Genomic DNA, 20,410 nt, shown 5'->3' with positions numbered 1-20,410 from the left:
TTAGTAAAGTGATAAATAAATAAATTAAGATACTATGGACATGTTTCAAGATAATTAATAGATTATGTAGTTATACTAGTTGGATTGATTAGAGTTAATGTGTAAAGGATAGAGGGAGACAAACATAATTTATGATCTAAGTATAGTTTAAAATTTCATTTTGTGTCAGTTGGCGTAGGCAATGTGTATGACTATGCATGCTCTCCAACATGGATAAAAATTATGCTTCACTAAACTCATACATGCCCAACTATGTCTCCCACATGTATAGCTCTTGCAGGCAAATATAAACCTTGGTTTCAGCTCGTATCAAGTGAGACAAATTTAAATCCTATAGTATTATTTGAATGTGAATTAAACTAGTTTAGATTCAATTTCGAATAATTACTAGTTAGACATAGAATTTAGATTTATTGAAGGCTTAGATATGAAAATAGCTATTTAATATAAGTATGTAATGTAATTTGTAGCTACACATAAATATTCCATGAAGTAATTTATACATTCATGAGAGTTAATCTCAACAAAATAATTGAAGGCTCCACTTACTATGGTTACAACACTTCGTAAAATGATTAGTATATCAGATGGTAATTTAGGTTCCCGTTATGCTAGTTCAACGTCTAGTTGCCAACAGCGATGTTTTTATTAATAGGCATTTGGATTAAATAATTCAAATACTATGTTTGGGAGCATGTTTAATCCAAGTTATGAAGATTATGTTGGTTATCATGCTCAAATGTTGCATGAACCTATGCTCCTATCCAATATATGATGTGGATTCAGTAGTAAAGGCTTCTAGTAATAAATCATTAGACATACTCTTACTGAGATGGTATGATATAAATTGAGATGTTTGTTATTACATTTTAAAATTGTTTTCATGAGAATGGTTTCCCAGTATAACTTTTGAAATTTTAAGCTATCTTTTCAGTGTTGATTAAAATATTTTGCTTTGATCAGAATCTTCTGTCTACTAGACAATCGATAATGTAGAATTATTTTCTTGAAAATATTTCTTGGTGAAGCAAATGGAGCCTTTTTTTTGTGGTCTGTTGCTTTAGACATGTTTGGTATAAGTTGAAAGCAAGATTTGAGATCTTGCGTTGAGCTAGGGTTTTGGTCTCTGGCCAACTCCAGACATGTCAAGCATGCAGAGTGCTGCTGCTTCCAGTTTGCGTGTCAAGCGGGTGGAAGAGGAGAAGAGGGAAAGAGTAGAGAAGGAAGAAGAGTATGGTGATCGCCAACCTCACAAAAGCATCACAGACACAACCAAAGCTGTCATGGTTATTATGGACCATGAGCAAAGCCTTTGCAGCCGTCCTAGGCCATGAGTAAAGCCTTTGCCATCACCATCCATGAGTGAAACCATACACAGTCTCAAGATCATGAACAAACTGTAGTCGTCTTTTGAATCTTGTGCCTTTGCTCAATTCTATTCTCATAGAGAACCGTGATCAAAGCCTGTCATTGTCTTAGGACCTCACAAAATCCCATATCGTCTCATGGATCTTGTATCAAGCTCATTAATTTAGCCCTAGGGCAGCGCTTTTGCATGAAGGTGTTGCCATGGTTGCACGGAGTTAAACTCTAGGTGTCGTCTCGAAGCTGTTATGGCATCGAAGGATACCTTAATCCTTGGTAGTTGGCCGAAAGGATTATCTTATTGTCTTCGGTTAGTTTCTTCTTTTCTAATCCTTCTAAGTTGAGTGGTCCTTGTACAAATTTGGTAAAAGCTACTACTTGGTGATAGTGATTTATGAATTAGGATTTAGCAATGGCAAATTTGGACCTGGTACCTAGTCTGAAGGGAAAAGTTGAACTGATGCCATGTATGAGCTTTGAATGGGATCAATCAGTGCACACTAGCTTTCAGGTGTATTTTTGGACAGTTCAGAGACACTAAGCAGGTCCTAGATTTATCCCAATTGTGACTTGTAATTGGATACAGCTTATGATAGTTTGTGTCATCTTGTTTCTCATTGTTGTATCTTCTTTAAATTTTCATTATCTATTTCCAAATCTATGTAATTTCTCTAAGTGGTTCACGTCTGAATATGTCTAAGAGAATGCTGAAACAATTGATAAACTTTTTTGTTTGATCTTAGCAGTACTGGAACCGCTGATCATCAATCCAGAGACATATCCTCCAATTCTAGTGATGATTATCGAAGCCAAGTGCGAAAAGAAGTAAGTTATTATTGTTTGTTCAGAGCACTTATCAAAAAGAGCATCTTGATCTTTGTCAATCTGCTATTAACTGCTCGATTCTTTCCAAACCATTTTATTATGTGTGACTAGATGAAAGAACAGTTGGAGCTTTCAATTCATAGGCGAGAGGAGCTTGAAAATGAGGTGTACAATGCTTTTAAGACTTCAAATACATTTTTAAAATACTTGATTCATTTCAGTCTTGACTAGAGCATGACATTCTAACTGGATTTTGAATTGATAATAAAAGATAATCTTTAGGTATGTAAGATATGAAATTACTTTCTCTTGCCCTTTCAGTGCTTGCTCTGTCAACCCTCAAGTTATTTCTCTTCTCTTGGCTAGGAATAATGATATGATAATTCTATTGGCATGTTCCTTATCCGGTCAAGAATTCTGTCATAGAGACATCAAACAACATTCATAACACATTTGTACTTAGCTCTCAAAGGATACAAAAACATCACATTAGTAATAACCAAAATAAGAATAATTATTCTGAAAGGAAACATCTAAAACTTCATCCAACTATACGTAGTCTATAAGTCATAAGATAAAGTGCAGGAATTCTCATATTCGATAAAAGTGCAAAGAATAAATAATAATGAATGATGAGAAAAAACTTCACAAATAGCACAGAGTAATTTCCAACTGTAGGAACAAAAATCTCCTAGAGCAACAAATATCATAGTACATTTAACAATTTGATTCAACATTCCTACCACTCGCCATAGGTTGATGTAGTTGATTTGGAGGCGATTATAAGTATAGGGTGCCATTAAGGCTATAGGAGAGCCTCATAAGAAGTCAAAGCTAAAAGTTTCCATCACTATAAGATTGCAGGATTGTACATCATACATGTCTCCATGTTCAAGGCAACTTATTGATATCTTTATAGAAGGGTTAAACACTATATTTGATAGGGCAACAATCCTCATATGGCATGTTGAATCTAATGGCACATAGTAATAGATATCTTTAAAAACCCATCATTATTACTACAATAAACATGCATCATCTATTTAAAGAAGATACTCTCATCGAGTATCAATGAGAGTATTAACATAAACAATAAACATATACACGAAACGAGCATGTTACACTAATATCATTAATTCAAGGCATATATATATATGGTGGTCTTCTACTGTTATTTCAAGTTTGACCAAGAATGCTACCCTCTCTTCTAATGTAAGATGCGGTTTTGATGTTCATGCTGAAGTTTAAACTGAGTTCTGTAGTTGATATGACAAGCATGCATCTTCATTGAGGACAAGGTGGTAGATGCTTGCTTCTATTCTTGGTTTTCTCTAAATGAATTATGCTACTTGATGTTTCCGGTTACAGTTGATTACTTTTGAGACCACTAGTTCCTACTCCTTGGAAAATGACTGAACCTTATTCTGATTAATCAGATTACGATCATTGGAGACAAAATTGAAGCTAAAAAGCTTCTTATTTCAGATCTACAAAAGAAATCTCAGGTGCTTTAGTTCTGACAACTTAGTAATGTCATAAAGCTGTTCCCTTTTTTTATTTACATGGTCAAATCTACCTTTAAAATATTTTGCCTAATCAATTTATTTCCTGATCGATACTCTTCCCAAGAACAGGAACTAGAGGATTCTTTGGCAAATGCTAAGAAGGTCACTTCTCAGCAGCAGTCAATGCTAATGAAGGTGCAAGTTATATTCTTATTGCACATATTTGAAATTTCTTCTCCAGTTATTTCTCTGAATAAACAAATGGGAGAACCCTCTTTTACTTCCTCATTCAGCTGCATAGTTGTTATCTTCAATCTCAAGACTTAGCTGACAGACTCAAGAGCTCTGAGCAAGAACTGCAGGCTAGTTTTCCTTGGTTTACTATCTTTTTAAAGTTTTTTTTATTTCAAGAACAGAATTTTCCTCGTGGACTAGTCTTATGATATATAAGAAGAAATGAGAAATTAGTAGAAAAAATATTGGGTGTAGAAATTATTGAAAGAACAGATAAAAGGACAGCTTGGGCACCTCATGTGGTTAGTTGTTACAGATGGATAAAGCCTGTTATAGTTATGCAAACTTGCACATGCTAGATGACAATGCCATGTTCTTTCCACACCATCGATATGTTTCAATTTCTAGATTTTCTGCTATTCATTACCCCCTGTTTACTTGGAGAAGGTAATTTACTTAGAGATCAAATGAGAAAGTAACAACACGCAGCTTTCTTCCTCAACCTTTATTGTTTAAATTTGGAAGAAAGTGACTTTCTTACCCTCTCTAGTAGACAATAAATTGAAGGAAAATTGGTTGAGATGATATGAGAAAATCAATAGATAGAACTTAGAATGGTCAAATCTATTAGAGATGAAGTTTTAGGGGGTAAAGAGAGATCTAAGAAAACATTAGTTAATCTAATTTTTAAAAAATAATTAATTTTATTTTTTATTAGGTGGCATTGCCTTGTGGAGATCTCAATAGAGGGTTAAACTTCTTATAGTTGACAAGTATAGCTTCAGGAGTGCATAACCTCTTGGAAAGCAAAGATAGGTCTTGGAACAACTGGGTAGGTGTCACTTGGACACGGAGAGGACTGCCCTAGCTTGTGTCTCCTGATGAACTAATAACCTTTGGTTGCCAAGAATGATTCCTTCATTGACTTCAATTCTGCCTTTACCAATTGATGTCCAGCTCCTACACTGCCCTTAGCATTTCAATTAGATTCACTCCTTTCAGGAGGTCTAGTTGGCACAACTTTTATTTTTTTTGTTGCACAATTTTGGACAAATTATTGTATGGATTAAGCTCAGAAGCACTGACGACAAGCCAGCAAACTGCCAGCCCATTTGCCTATAGTGCCGAACGGACTTTGATATGCCTCCTCACGCTTATATACCAAATAACAATTTGAAATTTCCACGTCACTATGGAGACAACAATAACACAATCTCATTATTATTCAAGTTTTCAATTTTTTTTATTTTTTTTTTGCATCATAGCATTTCCAAATTTCTGGCTACAAGAATGTTTTCCCCAACTTTTGGTGTACATAACCCTAGTTATTGCAGTCACTTGTTGATGCTGCAACCTCTGAAGTCGATGTGGGTAAGGATGCCAATGCAAGAGATGGATCAGTTTATGCTATTGAGAAGGTATGACATATCCAACACAGTTGGGACATTTTTGCCCGTCCTTTCTGATTTGGGTTGTCTGTAAACTGTGACACTGAAGATTGATTAGTTTAATCTGTGTTTTCTCTGTATTTGTTACTAAATAGCAAGTTCTGTACTCTTAACTAAATAGTGACTTGTGTTCAAAACTAGATTTTGTGATATACCCTGCCATGAAAATCAATTTTGCTTTCAGATTAATGCTTCGGGGATTCTTGAAACGTAAAATTTTATCATTGCACTGTAATCTTGTTTGGTTCTGAAAAGATCTACTGCACAACCTACGTCCTATGTAAAACTCCACCGTAACTACCCTGTTACTGACATGCGTAGCAATCCTTCTTGCTCTGCTCATAGCCCAATCGTAAACTTATTGGTAGGCCCAGGCCTTGAATTGATCCATAAACGCTACTTGAGGACGGCAAAGCTTTGATAAGCCTTAAATAGTCACCACTATGTAGGGAATATAATATCAATTTGAGCTAAGCCCCCCGATTATAACACGTGTAATCGATATAAGGTACATATTTAACACTAAGTTCAAGGATATAAGGTACATATTTAACACTAAGTTTAATGATATCCTTGAATGTGCAGCTTAATTTTGCAGTTTGACTCGATCTAAATATCCGTGGTTGTCTAAGTTCGATCTCTATTGTATAATATAACACGTCTTCGGGTTTGTTAGATTTCGCTCTCTCTAAAATTTGTCCCTACTTTTGTCGGTGATATCAATTTTGATCTTATCTTTTCAATGTTAATTGTATTTGCTTATTAGTACATATGAAAAATAACAATTTTATTCTATAAGTAAATTATTGTGGAGGATAAACTTTAGCCGACTCTAAGCTAACCTAAATTACATTTCCATGTAACTGAAAATTTGTAAATAGTATGATCATCTGACAAGCAGCACTTGCAGGACTCAAAGCAGCTGAAGAAGCAGCATAATGTAAAAAAAGTGATCAAACCCCCACCGAAAACTAATCAACGAGTCGATTGAAATCCTATAAATTATTTCTCAACTAGAAGAATTAAATGTACACAATGAAATCCTCATCTCGCCTCATTATTCCATTTTCAATCCTTGTTTATTTATTTATTTATTGTTTTCAGAAAAAAAAACATATTTTTTCCCACTAAAATTATTTAATGTACACTTTTAAGCAAATATGGGACGCAATTTGAGTGAATGGGTGAGCCAACTGTGTTGTGTCAAGTCTGTCTGCATTAGTCAAAGATCAAAGATCGATATTGTTTAACCACATAATTAAGTTTAAGAATGGGGCTAAATTAAATCATTGTATTTTGGGGGCATTTATTATTTCTAACCAACACCGCGACAAGGCTCCGTTTCGCTCCAGCTGTGAATAATTTCTTTGCAGCTCATTCGCAAGGTACGATTTCTTCTTCCTCTGCGATCGAGATCCTCCCGAAGTGCTTCTTCTTTTTCGAAATCTTCCGCCGATATTTGATTCATCGCGATGTCTTCACCTCGTTCGATCTCTTTTGGATCTTAAAAATCGGTGGAATAGAAACCCCCATGCCCATTCTCTGTTTCCGGGACCATGAGTCCGGATCTAGGGCCCTTCGCTCTTGCAATCGTGGATTCATCATGTTTTATTGTTGATTTGGGCGACAATATATCCTCTCCTTTTTTCCTTTTCGATGTTTCAGATCTGGTCAGCCAATTAGAGTCGTATATAATGAAACCCTAACGTGCAGTTTGGTGGCGTTGATTCCTCAAATACTTGCTCGGTCCGGTGCTTCTTTGCCTCTGTAAGGTGACCTGGAGATGAGTACTAGGGCGGGGCAAGCGTCATACCGTGATCGGACGCAGGAGTTCCTTAAGGTAGTCGAGAATTGCAAGAAGTCCTCGTCGACTCTAGATGGACCGAGCAGCAGCACTGCGCCTTACTTGGAAGGACCTAAATCAGCGGCTTCCATTCAGTCGGAGTTTAGCAGGAGGGCTTCGCAAATTGGACTTGGCATTCATCAGACTTCACAGAAACTCTCTAAGCTTGCAAAATGTAAGAAACTGGTTACAATTGCATCTCATTTCTCACTTTATTTTTCCAGTAAATGAGTAACTAGTTATAATTGCATCTCATTTTTTGTTACTTTTGTTTTTTCAAGTTAAATTTGGAAGTCGTCGTCCCATGGGTTCTGATATGATAGTTCGTTGCTAACATAAGATCCTTGATTAGTTCATTTCTACATATCATATATTAACGTCTCCTTTAGATATCAGTTCACTTTTAACCATATCTCTTTTTTTATATTCCCATGTCTTGTGTTTGTGTTGTGAACTACACATAAAATAATACATTTTAATTGTTTTGATAATCAATTCGAAGAATGTTGTAGTAATCTTTATTACCCACCTTGAACTAAAAAGGCAATGTTGCACTTGTCTGATCTTTGTTAAAATCCAAATTTATCCAAGTTAAATAAAATGATATAGATGTTTGGAAATTGACAAAATAAATGTCTGATTGACCCCTATTTTATAATGTTCGTGTTTTCTTTTATTTGTTAACATTCTTAATTCTTTATTATGGAATTTCCAGAATCAGAATTTATAATCCCTACCTGATTTTATTTGGCATACCATCACCTCTCACTAGCTTCATATGGTCAAATCAAACAGTATATATCTACTATCCAGTGATTCTGTCCAAGATAATATTTTATATTCAATGGCTGTGTTAAAAAGTTGTTTCTCAATTCAATGTGTTATTGTTCATCTTGTTTCAATGAACGGAATCTAAACTCTAAATCTGGAAAGTTGTTTTCCTAATAATTTAAACTATTGTACAAATTACAAGAAAGTTGTTTCTTGATAACAGATGTAATTTAAACTAGCCAACCAAGTATCTTAAAAACCTTGAACAAATTAGTCATGGTAATTCTTGTAGATGATACGTTGCTTTGTGTTTTGTGTTGTTAGTGCTGCCTTTCAAAGGAGATGATAATTATGTATTTATTTGTATCTAAAGAGTGTTTTCTATTTTTCCTATCTAACAAATATGCTTGACTTGCATGGACATGCACATCCTTCTTAGCTCCTATTCCAGTTTGTATCAATCATGCCAATATTTTTTTTATAGTATAGAGAATTATAATGCCATTAAATATTCATTAAAATATTAAATGGAATCTATGAGCTTAAAGCTCATGCATAGCTAGCCAGGGTTGCAAACAAACTAAGTCGAGCCAAGCTTTGAGGCATTCAAACTTGGTTGATAAGGTAACCGAGCCAAGTTGAGCCTAAAATGAACCAAGTAAATGATTGTTTAAACTTGACTTGGTTTATTTTTTATGAACTTGAGCTTGGTTCGTTTAGATGTTATCGAACTCTAAATTCAAGATTGTTTGAAACTTTTGCTTGTTTGATTGATTATTGAGTTTGATAATTCAAACTTGTTTATTCATTCATGTTGATAATAGTTTTATTAACGAATGTGGTTCATGAACAATGTTCACGAACATTAACGAGCTTAACACATACATATGTGTTTAAGCTTGTTTGTTTAGTTTAATGGGCTATTCAAGCTTATTTATTTAATTGATCTTATGTGTATTGAACAAACCGGATTCTTCCCCGGGACCCCGCATGGCGGGAGTTTCGTGCACCGGACTGTTTTTTTTATGTGTATTGAACAAACATAAACAATCTCTTACCAAGTCGAATACCAAGTTTGCTCACGAACGTTCGGTTCATTTATAGTCCTATGCATAGGGTTTTACTATATTTTCGTTGGATGGTGTAATTGTATCAAATTATCAATTATAGTCTACTGAGTTTGTTTAATAGCTTGTGTTTGGATCTGAGCTTATAGGTTCTGAAATGCTGGTGACAGGGAAAGTTTCATGCAGTTGTCTGTAAATAGTTTGTGCTTTGTACTTTATCTTGTTCATGATTTAGAAACTCAAAAGAGTTAAACTCAAAAGAGTTAAACTTGTCCATGCCACAAAATCTTGCTGTACTGATTTGAAGATAAAAAGTTAGACCTTAATTTTAATCGGATTATGTAAATCATACATTTGCTTTAATCACATATCAAAAGAGTCTTCACCTTTTTCTAATATGCAAAACTCATATCTGTGGTTGAACTAGAAGCTATATGATTGGAAATCAAATACAGATGCCTAATTCAACAACAACCAATGCTTATCCCACTAGGTGGGGTCGGCTTGCTAATGCCTAGTAGGCATTAGTAAATGTTTCATCGACACACCTTATCTAAACCTCTTGTAATGTGTTTTGATGATGATGATGATGTTGAACCTAGTTCTGTAGTTGATCAACAGACTACATTCATTTTAACAGGCATTAGCAATTGCTCGCATTAGTATTGTTTATTAAACTTATGGGATGGCAACATTGACTCACCATAACTGACCTCTATGAATTTTATACATTAGCATAATCAAGGTTAGATGGCTAGTCTTTTCCCTAGTTAAATTTGCCCATCATAGCCTAAAACTGTTTCTTTGCTTTCAGTGGCAAAAAGGACATCAGTTTTTGATGACCCTACTATAGAGATTCAAGAATTAACGTCAGTTATCAAGAAGGATATTACTGCTTTAAATAGTGCAGTAGTAGACCTGCAACTCCTCTGTAGTTTGCAGAATGAAAGTGGAAATTTGTCTAGGGATACTACCAATCACTCTACTACTGTTGTTGATAACTTGAAGAATCGCTTGATGAGCACTACAAAGGAGTTCAAAGAAGTTTTAACCATGAGAACTGAGGTAGACTAATCCATACCTTATATATATGACCTCATGGTGATGCACTGGATTTTTATGCATTACCAGAAATCCTTACCCACAATATCTTTAAAAATATTATTTTCTGTTCTTTACAGAACCTGAAAGTTCATGAGAGTAGAAGGCAGTTATTTTCTTCATCAGCGTCAAAGGAAGCAGCTAATCCTTTCCTTAGACAACGACCACTTGTTTCTAAAGGAAGTAATGAGTCTTCTGCTCCCCCAGCACCATGGGAAAATGGCTCAACATCTTCATCTCCTTTGTTTCCAAGGTAACATCTGAAAGTCTCAGAGTTTCCTGGACTTAATTGCCAATCTAATCCCTTGTTTTACTGTGTTTGTTGTCGATTTACTTGGTAATATGTGTCATTCTGTGATTGTACCTTAGATTAGTCATTACCAGTGAAGTCTGGCTAAAAACTTTCTACCATTTTCTGGAATGAAGTATTTCCTCTTACTCTTTCTTGTTCTAAGTTGTAAACTTCAGTTTAGTATGTACTTTGCCTATGAAAATAGTTAGTTTAGGGGAATATACTTTATGCTGTAAAAATAGTCTCAGGAATCCTTGTTGCGGTCTACAAAATTTTACCCATGTGTTGATTTGCTTCCATCTAATATTGATTCTTCTTGGTTGACAGGAGGAAATCAAATGGGGACCCATCGTCTACTCAGCCTTTGATACCGCAGCAGCAGCAACAGCAGCAAGAAATGGTTCCATTGCAGGACAGTTACATGCAGAGTAGAGCAGAAGCTCTTCAAAGTGTCGAGTCTACAATTCATGAATTGAGCAATATCTTTACACAACTAGCTACTATGGTTTCACAGCAGGGAGAGCTAGCAATCAGGTATTTGTTTTTTATTAGCATTATTTTGCTAATGCTTTCTTTGTCCATTGAAGATTCTACACCTAACATATCATTGAGGAATATGATTTGACTTTCAAGCTTCTGCCGTCATGATTCATGTAAAAACATTCTTCTTTGAACAATTGAGAATATAAAACACGTTTCAAATGTATTTACTAGATTACTTGCATTGACAACATAAAATTTCCCCTTCATGAAAATAGCCTCAGCTGGAAAGGTGAAGGTGCTCTTCCTAAAAGCTTACATATATTTACCGACTTTGCTACTTGGGCTTAGATTCAAGTATCTGACACGAATATGGATCTAGAAGTGGGGCATGTTATATTTTCTAAGTGACGACACTAGTACTTGGCAGAAGGAAAAGGGGCTCAATTTTGAACATGGACACAACAAGAATTTGGAAGTGGTTGGAGAATGGTAGGTGCAAGAAGATGGAGCAACATGTGCAACCATGTTGGAAATGACAGTAGGGCAGGTGTATCTCGTCTTCCTCTGAGGCATGTCATTGCCTCTTCCTTTTTGGAAAACAGAAGCACTGTTGTTTTTTTCCTTGTTGAGACACGATAGTGGTGGATTGCTTCTGTGAGGTCTTCCTTCCACCTTCAAGATGCAATGCATCATCTTAACACACCCTTGTCTTCTTGTTTGATATTCATCTCATCACTTGCAAACCATCAAACCTTCATCTTCCTCTTCAGTGCAGCTCTTCTTTTCCCTTCTTCCTTGGAGATATGGCAACAGAGGAAATTCTCCTTCCTCTTTTCTTTCACTTCTCCTTCCTCTTTTCTTCCTTCTCCACTTCTCCTTTTCTTCCCCTCCTGCTCCTCTGTTTCTTCCTTTACTGGATTTCCTTCAGAAATAGGTGAGTGGCTCGTTACACATATTTTGTTCCCATGCTCATTTTGCATCAATGCAAGTACGTGAAGGGGAAATGGTCTGAGCATCATAAATTATCCATAGTGTTGGAAAGGATTTTTGTTAGTCATTTTATAATAAGATCCTGTTCATTTTTTAACAAAATCCTGACATAGTGGGGCAAAAAGATTTTAAAAACAGAAGCATATATTTATATATATTACAATGAAGAGACTTCATCTCCTTATTATGACAAATCTCTATTCCTTGTTGACGGTGTACCTTTCTTCTCTAATTCCTCAACATTATCAATAGTGAGTCTCTTGAACAACCCCAAATTATCTTCTTTTTCATTTATCATTTATCATTTTTATTTATCTTCAATTTTTAATTCCCATGATTATCCAGGGTAAATAACTCAAACTTATGCATATTTTGTTTTAATAGTAGCAATATAGAGTTCATTTTAATTGGAAGCCTAACACAGATAACATAGAATAAGTTCAGAATAATGTAAATGAAATGAAAAATTGTGTTCCTTCGACCATTGCACATCAGTCTTATTTCTTTCATGGGAGATGTCCTTCCAAATATGAGATAGAAAATTAACTTTTATTGCTGTAAAATATGCAAAAGAACTGAACACATTTTAAATTTTTTTATGATGGGATAGCATTCATTTCCTTTTCTATTATCTTTTTCCTCCCTTGGTTTTCTAAATTATTGTTTGCTCCAATTAAAACAAAACTACCCCTTGATCAGCTAGTGTATGGTCTTACTTTGATTGGATACCCGTGTTCACTGGAAAAACTCAACAATCCTCCTTTGTTACATACAGCAGAGAAAAAGAGAACTGAATTAAATGCCTTGTTTACTTCGAAGGAATTGAGGGAGGGTATTATGTTCTAATTTCCTGGGTTTTTTTTCTATCTAAATCAGGCTAAAATGAAATGGGAATTTGGCGACCTGTTATTCTTTTCACAACTCTTGATTTCTCTCTATCTATTGTTGCCATAAATGAAGAAATTGAATTCCCATTCTTGTTTTTTTTTTCTTTTCACGACTTGGATAATTTTCTTTTTGCCTGAAGTTGCTTTTTCTGCGACATTTAGTTTCTTGTTAACTTTTCTGTTTTTTATACGTTTCAAAATCATTTTTTTATTTATCATAGTTAATCTTGAACTACCTTAGCTATCATTAATAGCATCTTTGACATGGGGAAGCAAGCAGGGGCAAAGGAAGTCATCCCTAGTTTTCACATAGTTGGTAGTCTATCAAATATCATTTTCTGTTTGAAAACAAATGCATTGCTTATGGCAGGATTGATGAGAACATGGATGACACATTAGCCAATGTGGAAGGAGCACAAGGTCAACTGCTTAAGTACCTCAACAGCATATCCTCTAATAGGTGGCTGATGATCAAGATATTCTTTGTTCTTATGTTTTTCCTTATGATCTTTCTGTTTTTTGTTGCATAATTCCACCTCTTCTTTAGCTGAATTCTCCTGTGCCAGTGATATTCTTTGCACTCCTATCCATTTTTTTTTCTTTTGCACATTTATATGGTGAGTAGCTATCTACATATTCTTGTTTGAGAGTGCGTATATTTCCTTGCATGGAGCCTCTAATCTTTTTGGCACTGGATGAAGAGGCCTTGTAGGTTAAACGTCGGGAGTCGTGAAAAAAAAATGGAAATGCAGGACCAAATGGATCAAACTCGCATAGAATTATATTCGAATATGATACAACAATTGGAATTCTTGTGATAACTATTCTTTTACATACAAGAGAAAGACCTTATTGTTTATTACTCTGTAAAAACATTGGCATAAGCCATATGGATATTTATCGATTTGTTGTGTTCTATGGTCAACACGAATTGATCTCCCACCTTCCTCATGACCCCAACTCTTCCCTACGTACATAGTTGTTTAATTGCTAAGGTCTATAGGGACATTGGTTGCACAGTCTTGTTAGCCTTAGCCTTTTTGATGTCTCCCTTGATCTAATCACAACTATTTATCTAAACACGACTGACATGGTCTCTTTATCTACTATTGCTCAGTAGATGAAGGAGCCTTATTTGTCCTTCTAGTTATGCGTGAATCAGTCTATTTTGCTACTGATTGAGCAAAAAAATATATATTTATCGATCAGTGTTTGATATGTTTGAGTCTTTCAAATTTTATTTTTTAAAAATATATCTTAATTTCAGGATATGCTCAAACCGACACAAATTCTAAGGTATTTTCTATATTTTCTAAGGTTGTGTCTTGAGTCTTATAGCAATCTATCGTACGGCAACCTACTTATAGTAATATATGTAGGATCTGTAAAAATAAAAATAATTTGGTTCAGCTTAATGTGAAATAGTTGCTCATATGTTCATTTAATATGTAAATATAATTCAAATAAACAGGTTTGAGAATTAATGAATTGTTGACGTTTATGAATAAAACTTATGAAATGCAATACTCTGAATAATATGGGTTTGAATTCATTTTTAAAATTTAAATTCACATTATTATTTTCTTTTTAAAAATATTTTATAACTACAATGATTTCTCTACTTAAGCCTATATAAGCTCGAATTTAATAAAAAGGATAATCGATAAAATTCTGTTCTGCACTTGATTTAGAAAATGCTAGAAAAAGTGATTCCTTGGTTGTAAAAAAATATATATATATATATTAAACTAGTTAACATCCAATTGAGACGACCATCTAGTTCTTTTGTTGTGGAGAATCATTGTTGGTGGTGGCCACCGTCTCATTTTCCGGGTTCCAACTCCCAAATAGTTGTGCAGCTGTTCAGGCACTAACTAAACTCGTTTACATATTCCCGAAACATTCCAACACAAATATCATCATCAATTAATTTAAAAGTTAAAACATAAATAATACTAATAATAATAAAATGCAAACATCCTCGCCAAACTTCACCTTCTCTTTTTAAATATACACACACTTCAGAAATAATAATAATAATATTATTAAAGTATTAAAGTATATAATCTTGTGAGCGGCTCAATTTTTAAGATTACTTCTTCTCAAATAATACCAATCATGAAGAAGACGCCAAATAAAACTCAATCATGTCCTTTTATTTTATTTGTCTGATATCTCAGAAGAAAAATAAATAAATAAAGTTTTTAAAAAATAATAGAGGATCATGCAATCCACTCCTCTCCCTTTTAGCCCTTTTCTTTTAGAAAACTTAGAATTGAGACTCAATTATGTAGCTAATGACCTTAGAATGCATGTGTGTGTAAATTAAAAAAGTTTTATTTTTCATATCCATTTTAAAAATATGTTTTGACACCACCGACGATATTATCGGTCAATTTATTGCATCCACCCCAGAGAATCGCACTTATTATTCTTTGTATCAGCTAATGTGGAAAGGAAGCATAATGATCGAGATAAAGCTTACCCATTTAGTGTTGATAATTTAATGAAGCTACCAATTTCAGACACATTTTTTATCAAGAACACTTGTGGTGCAATGGTTAGACACTTAGACCAATTACATATTTAAAATTTAAATCTCAACTGCAGCGCCATGTAAAAGAGTTTTCTTCAATAGACTGATAAATCTAAGAATATTAAGTATTTTTTTAATTTATTTTACAGGTCGAATCCATCATTTTTAAAATTAATCTATCCGAAAAATTTGATATCTTGATTACTTAATTTATATATTTAAAAAAAAAACAGCTGTGGAGTGGTTTGGCTGTGCGCGAGACTTTTCCCCTTGGAATTTTTCTCTTCCGACGTCGTTGTCAGGAGCCGTGTGCTCCCACGAATTCTCACGACTCCACGTAACTAACGTCGCTCGTTTCAACGGCTCTGGAATGCAACGAATATAATTGTGGGAAATTTTCAGTGTGCCCCTCAGGTTTAGCTTCAATTTCTTTTTCGTCATTATAAAAGTATTCCTTTTCTTTCTTCTTCTATTTTAGATGTGTTCTCTCCTATTAAGTTGAAAGGGAAAAGTCAATCTTTATTTATTATAAAAGGATGTTTTTCATCCGGCCTTCATATATTTTACTTTTAAAATTATTTTTATTTTTTAATATTATTATAGTCATAACTATTACTGCTATAATATGATATTATATGTGTTCATCATTATTGATTACTATTATCAGAGATAAAAAAAAATCCGTATTACATCAACAGAAATTATTACAATGCAATATAATCCGAATCCAAGTGATTTTATAACATAATATTGGTATTAGAGATAATTTTTTACTGAAGTGTCCAGTTAATTACAGATAATAGATTTTTTAAAATGAGAGATACTAATTTTGGACAGACATATGTCTTTAAGAATAAATTTTTTTCCAGTAAGATTTCCTGGATCGCAATTTATAGTCCACAGGATAAATTATATATAAGAGCATGAATTTTTTGATCCATAATTTACTAATAAGAAGATGGTCCATTTTGTGGATTGATCCATTTTAATAGATCTTATCATTTAAATAGATGAGATTCATCATAGTCCACCAATCATAAGCAATGAATCATCTTCTTATCTATAATTTGCGGACTAAAGGATCCAACTTGCATATTATATGAGCACGGATCCTTTGGTCCGTAATTTGCGGACTAGAAAATAGTCCATTTTGTAGATTGGTCCATTTCTATGGATCCCATCACTTAAATAGATGGAGTCCATCATAATCTACCAATCACAAGTAATGGACCATCCTCTGGTCAGTAATTTACTGACCAGAGGATCCCGTCGACATATTATATGAGTACGGATCCTTGGTCTGTAATTTACGGATCAGAGGATGATCCACTTTGTGAAGTGGTCCATTTCAATAGACCCCATCACTTAAATAGATGGAGTCCATCATAGTCCACCAATCACAAGTAATGGATCATCTTCTAGTATATAATTTGTGAACCAGAAGATCCCACTTGCATATTAATTTACGATCTAGAGGATATGTGCACTCTTTTTTTGTAACGACTAACGACCCGGCCCCTCGGCCCCTTGGGCGACCCAACTGGTGACCCCTTATGTCGTCGATCGATGACCCTCGGCCGTGCTGTTACTCACTAGGTCTTCCCACTCCTGGCCAGTGGATTTTTACCTTCCTCAGGATTCGAACTCTAGACTTCCAGACTAAGTACTATAGTTCATGAATTCTAGTAATCAAGTGAATATATAAGTGATCGCCAATTGGATCATCCAATGAGTCGGATCGTTACATTTTTCATCTTTTATTAAAGTTGTAATATTTATTAGAGTAGTTAGCTAGGATTCCCGCTGCAATAATATTAAAATAAAAATAATTATAAAAATAAAAATATACCGATTGAATATTCTTTTTTATAATAAATAAAAAATCTATTCTGATAAAAAACTGCTCTTTTAATTTTTGTCATAAATGAAACACCGAGAGCATTTTGTAAAAAAGGAAAAGTTCTCTGCCAAGGGCCAATTTGATAATGTTTTCTAGAATTATATTATATTATTTAGTGGAGCTCAACTATCATTAAATTTTTTTGACGCAGTAATCCCTCGCGGTCAGCAGTCACCGAACGCGGTGCGCGTAGTGGGGCCAAGATGTGTGGGGCGCGCTCACATGGGCGCTCCGCTAAGTATCGGTCCCCACCACTTCCATCACCCCATCGCCATCCATGCGTCGCATGAGCGCACCATCGCATCGCAACCATTAACGTGAGAAAATGTCTTATTTGCCCCTATTCCTTATTGGAAAACTGAGGGTTTTTATGTCAAATCACTACAGCATTCTCTCCACTTACCGGTCGTTCCTAATGGCCTCAACTAATTCCAATTTAACCGCCCCAAACAGTCGTTAAACTCGATTAGTTGCTGTTCCCAGCACCGTCGGGCATCTCACCGAGACTCATGCGTTCCCTAAAAGCGATGCCTTGCTTGTTCAATTAAATCCCCAACCGCCGCTCTTTTAACTGAAGCCGTCCGTTTCAAAATCCATAGGAACGAATCGCATCGCTAGCCTAGGACGTCTCCGGATAAAGCTCACCGCGAGTGAGGGGAATCCAAAGTCTTGGCATTAATTAATAGTTTAGCCTGCAGCGGGGCGAGGGAATTATAAAACGGTCACATTATTGTGCTCCTAAACGCGCTCATTAATCTTTTGGTGTGCTTTGAGCTGTGCTTTAGCTGTCTCCTTCTCTCTTCCTTAACTCTGGAGCAAATACCTAGAAGAGCTCAACATCTCTCCTCGTCCCCTTTCCTTTCATCTGCGATCTCCTCTCGATCTCTTCTCCTCACGATCTGACAATGAGATGAAGAAGAGAAGCACAAGATCGTCGGAGAAGTGTTGCTTCGTCTTCCTGCTCTTGATCTATTCTGCGGCGGCGGCGGAGGCTGAGATTGGTGGGCATGGCCTCAAGGACGCTGAGGTCGGACTCATACGTCGGCGGCAGCTTCTGTACTACCTCGACCAGTACGGCGACCGCGGCGAGAGCGTGAGCGTCGACCCCTCCTTCCACTTCGACAACCCCCGCCTCCGCGACGCCTATGTGGCGCTTCAGGCGTGGAAGCAGGCCATCCTCTCCGATCCCCATAACTTCACCGGCAACTGGGTCGGGCCAGAGGTCTGCACCTACACCGGCGTTTTCTGCGCGCCGCTTCCCTGCAACACTTCACTCAATGTCGTCGCCGGCATCGATCTAAACCATGCCGATATTGCCGGGTATCTTCCCGAGGAGCTCGGCCTTCTTACGGATCTCGCCCTGTTCCACATCAACTCCAACCGCTTCTGCGGCACCGTCCCGCACAGGTTCCGCCAGCTGACTCGCCTCTTTGAAATCGATCTGAGCAACAACCGCTTCGCCGGTAAGTTCCCCAGGGTGCTCCTCGACCTCCCCGCGCTTAAGTTTCTCGACATCAGATTCAACGAGTTCGAGGGCGGCGTGCCCCGCGAGCTCTTCGACAAACCGCTCGATGCCATCTTCATCAACCACAACAGGTTTGTGTTCGACATTCCGGACAATATCGGCAATTCGCCGGTGTCCGTCATCGTTCTGGCGGGCAACAGGTTCGGAGGATGTCTCCCAGCTAGCCTTGGCAATATGTCAAACACCTTGAACGAGATTATCCTGATGGACAATGGGCTCCGGTCCTGCCTTCCGCCCGAGATTGGCCTGCTCAGGAAGCTGACGGTGTTCGACATCAGCTTCAACCAGCTGTTGGGACCTCTGCCGCAGCAGATCAGCGGAATGAATAGCCTCGAGCAGCTCGACGTCGCGCACAATCTGCTGTCTGGAAGCATCCCGAAGTCCATCTGCGAGCTTCCGCACCTGCAAAATTTCACTTACTCGTACAATTTCTTCACCGGTGAGCCACCATCGTGCTTGAAGGTGCAGTCGTTCGATGATAGGAGGAATTGTCTGCCGGCGAGGCCGTGGCAGCGGTCGGAGAAGCAGTGCAGATCGTTCTTGTCGCACCCTGTGGATTGTAGTACGTTCCGTTGTAAGCCATTCGTGCCGGAGCTTCCTCCACCACCTCCTCCATCCCCGCCTCCGCCATCCCCGCCTCCGCCATCTCCGCCGCCACCGTCTCCACCTCCACCGTCTCCACCGCCTCCTTCTCCTCCTCCGCCGTCTCCACCGCCTCCTTCTCCTCCTCCGCCGTCTCCACCACCTCCTTCCCCTCCGCCTCCATCTCCACCTCCTCCGTCACCCCCGCCCCCGTCCCCACCTCCTCCGTCGCCCCCACCGCCAGCGCCTGTCTATTGCCCCCCTCCTCCACCTCCCAACTCTCCGCCTCCACCTCCCCTGCATTACTACTCTCCTCCTCCCCCTTATTTATCTCCGCCGCTACTTCCACCTAACTCTCCTCCTCCGTCACCCGAGTTACCTCCACTGCCGGTTTACCACTACGGATCGCCGCCGCCTCCTCCAACACCTCATTACGAAACCCCACTGCCACCAGTTGTTGGAGTCAACTACGCTTCACCCCCTCCCCCTCCCCTCTATTAATTCTTTCGGAATCGTTCTCCTCCTCCTCCTCCTCCTCCCCTTAGAAATCTTTCATTCATTTGCGATTCTGATCGTGCTTGTTTTCCATCATGTGTTAATTTATCAGACTATTTCTTTGCACATTTTGATGCTCATCAAGCAATCATCCCTGAAATTAGAGAGGAAAGTTGCATGCTTTACTTGGATTTCTACTGCTTCGTGCATGCAACTTCCATCTTTGGGAACAGGCAATGGAGGAGGGGTGCTGGGGAACATCTCCACAGTATAACTTGAATTACAAATATATGGGTTTGTGAATAAATGATTGACAGCAAGAGATGGAGTAGGTGCAGGGAAAAATGTAAGTACAGAGAACATGATATTCAAGATATGCAGATCAATTCGGTGTCTCTTCTTTTGTTATACTTTGTTCTTTCCATTTTAATTCTTCTATCATGGAACACATTGATTCTAAACTCATGCTTTGCTACTATTATCAATGGTGTCTATACATTGTCAGTTTGTAATGAGTGCTTGAGTTTGAATAACAGATATACTATGCGCTTACTCATTAAA

General features: G+C 37.1%; 3 protein-coding genes across 3 annotated transcripts; all 3 read left to right on the top strand.

The window, feature by feature from the left end:
* The first annotated feature begins 2,049 nt into the window (after positions 1-2,049).
* On the top strand, positions 2,050-5,529 carry LOC121988854. Its single transcript, XM_042542545.1, has 6 exons — positions 2,050-2,190; positions 2,302-2,355; positions 3,627-3,695; positions 3,825-3,890; positions 3,989-4,057; positions 5,264-5,529. Exons 2-6 carry the CDS (start codon positions 2,302-2,304, stop codon positions 5,351-5,353), a joined length of 348 nt encoding a protein of 115 aa, XP_042398479.1. The 5' UTR covers positions 2,050-2,190; the 3' UTR covers positions 5,354-5,529.
* A 1,133-nt stretch (positions 5,530-6,662) lies between these two features.
* Positions 6,663-13,418, top strand: LOC121988853 (syntaxin-32-like). Its single transcript, XM_042542544.1, has 6 exons — positions 6,663-6,762; positions 7,091-7,395; positions 9,873-10,123; positions 10,240-10,412; positions 10,779-10,985; positions 13,182-13,418. Exons 2-6 carry the CDS (start codon positions 7,161-7,163, stop codon positions 13,339-13,341), a joined length of 1,026 nt encoding a protein of 341 aa, XP_042398478.1. The 5' UTR covers positions 6,663-6,762; positions 7,091-7,160; the 3' UTR covers positions 13,342-13,418.
* Positions 13,419-17,982: 4,564 nt separating this feature from the next.
* Positions 17,983-20,410, top strand: LOC121988852 (leucine-rich repeat extensin-like protein 3). The gene has a single exon (XM_042542543.1). The coding sequence runs from the start codon at positions 18,158-18,160 to the stop codon at positions 19,853-19,855; it is 1,698 nt and encodes a 565-aa protein (XP_042398477.1). The 5' UTR covers positions 17,983-18,157; the 3' UTR covers positions 19,856-20,410.

Source organism: Zingiber officinale, chromosome 6B (assembly GCF_018446385.1).
Source record: "Zingiber officinale cultivar Zhangliang chromosome 6B, Zo_v1.1, whole genome shotgun sequence".
NCBI classification, from domain to species: domain Eukaryota; kingdom Viridiplantae; phylum Streptophyta; class Magnoliopsida; order Zingiberales; family Zingiberaceae; genus Zingiber; species Zingiber officinale.
The sequence above is the reverse complement of the archived record's forward strand: the minus strand, read 5'-3'. Positions and strand labels throughout refer to the sequence as shown.

What these genes read in the sequence shown, in the direction of transcription:
- LOC121988854 (XM_042542545.1), top strand. Translation starts at nt 2,302, where the DNA reads ATGAAAGAACAGTTGGAGCTTTCAATTCATAGGCGAGAGGAGCTTGAA. An exon ending in GAGAGGAGCTTGAAAATGAG is followed by an intron (nt 2,356 to 3,626) that starts GTGTACAATGCT and finishes CTGATTAATCAG; the next exon opens with ATTACGATCATTGGAGACAA. An exon ending in AGCAGTCAATGCTAATGAAG is followed by an intron (nt 3,891 to 3,988) that starts GTGCAAGTTATA and finishes TTCCTCATTCAG; the next exon opens with CTGCATAGTTGTTATCTTCA.
- LOC121988852 (XM_042542543.1), top strand. Translation starts at nt 18,158, where the DNA reads ATGAAGAAGAGAAGCACAAGATCGTCGGAGAAGTGTTGCTTCGTCTTC.
- LOC121988853 (XM_042542544.1), top strand. Translation starts at nt 7,161, where the DNA reads ATGAGTACTAGGGCGGGGCAAGCGTCATACCGTGATCGGACGCAGGAG. An exon ending in TTTTAACCATGAGAACTGAG is followed by an intron (nt 10,124 to 10,239) that starts GTAGACTAATCC and finishes TGTTCTTTACAG; the next exon opens with AACCTGAAAGTTCATGAGAG. An exon ending in TCATCTCCTTTGTTTCCAAG is followed by an intron (nt 10,413 to 10,778) that starts GTAACATCTGAA and finishes CTTGGTTGACAG; the next exon opens with GAGGAAATCAAATGGGGACC.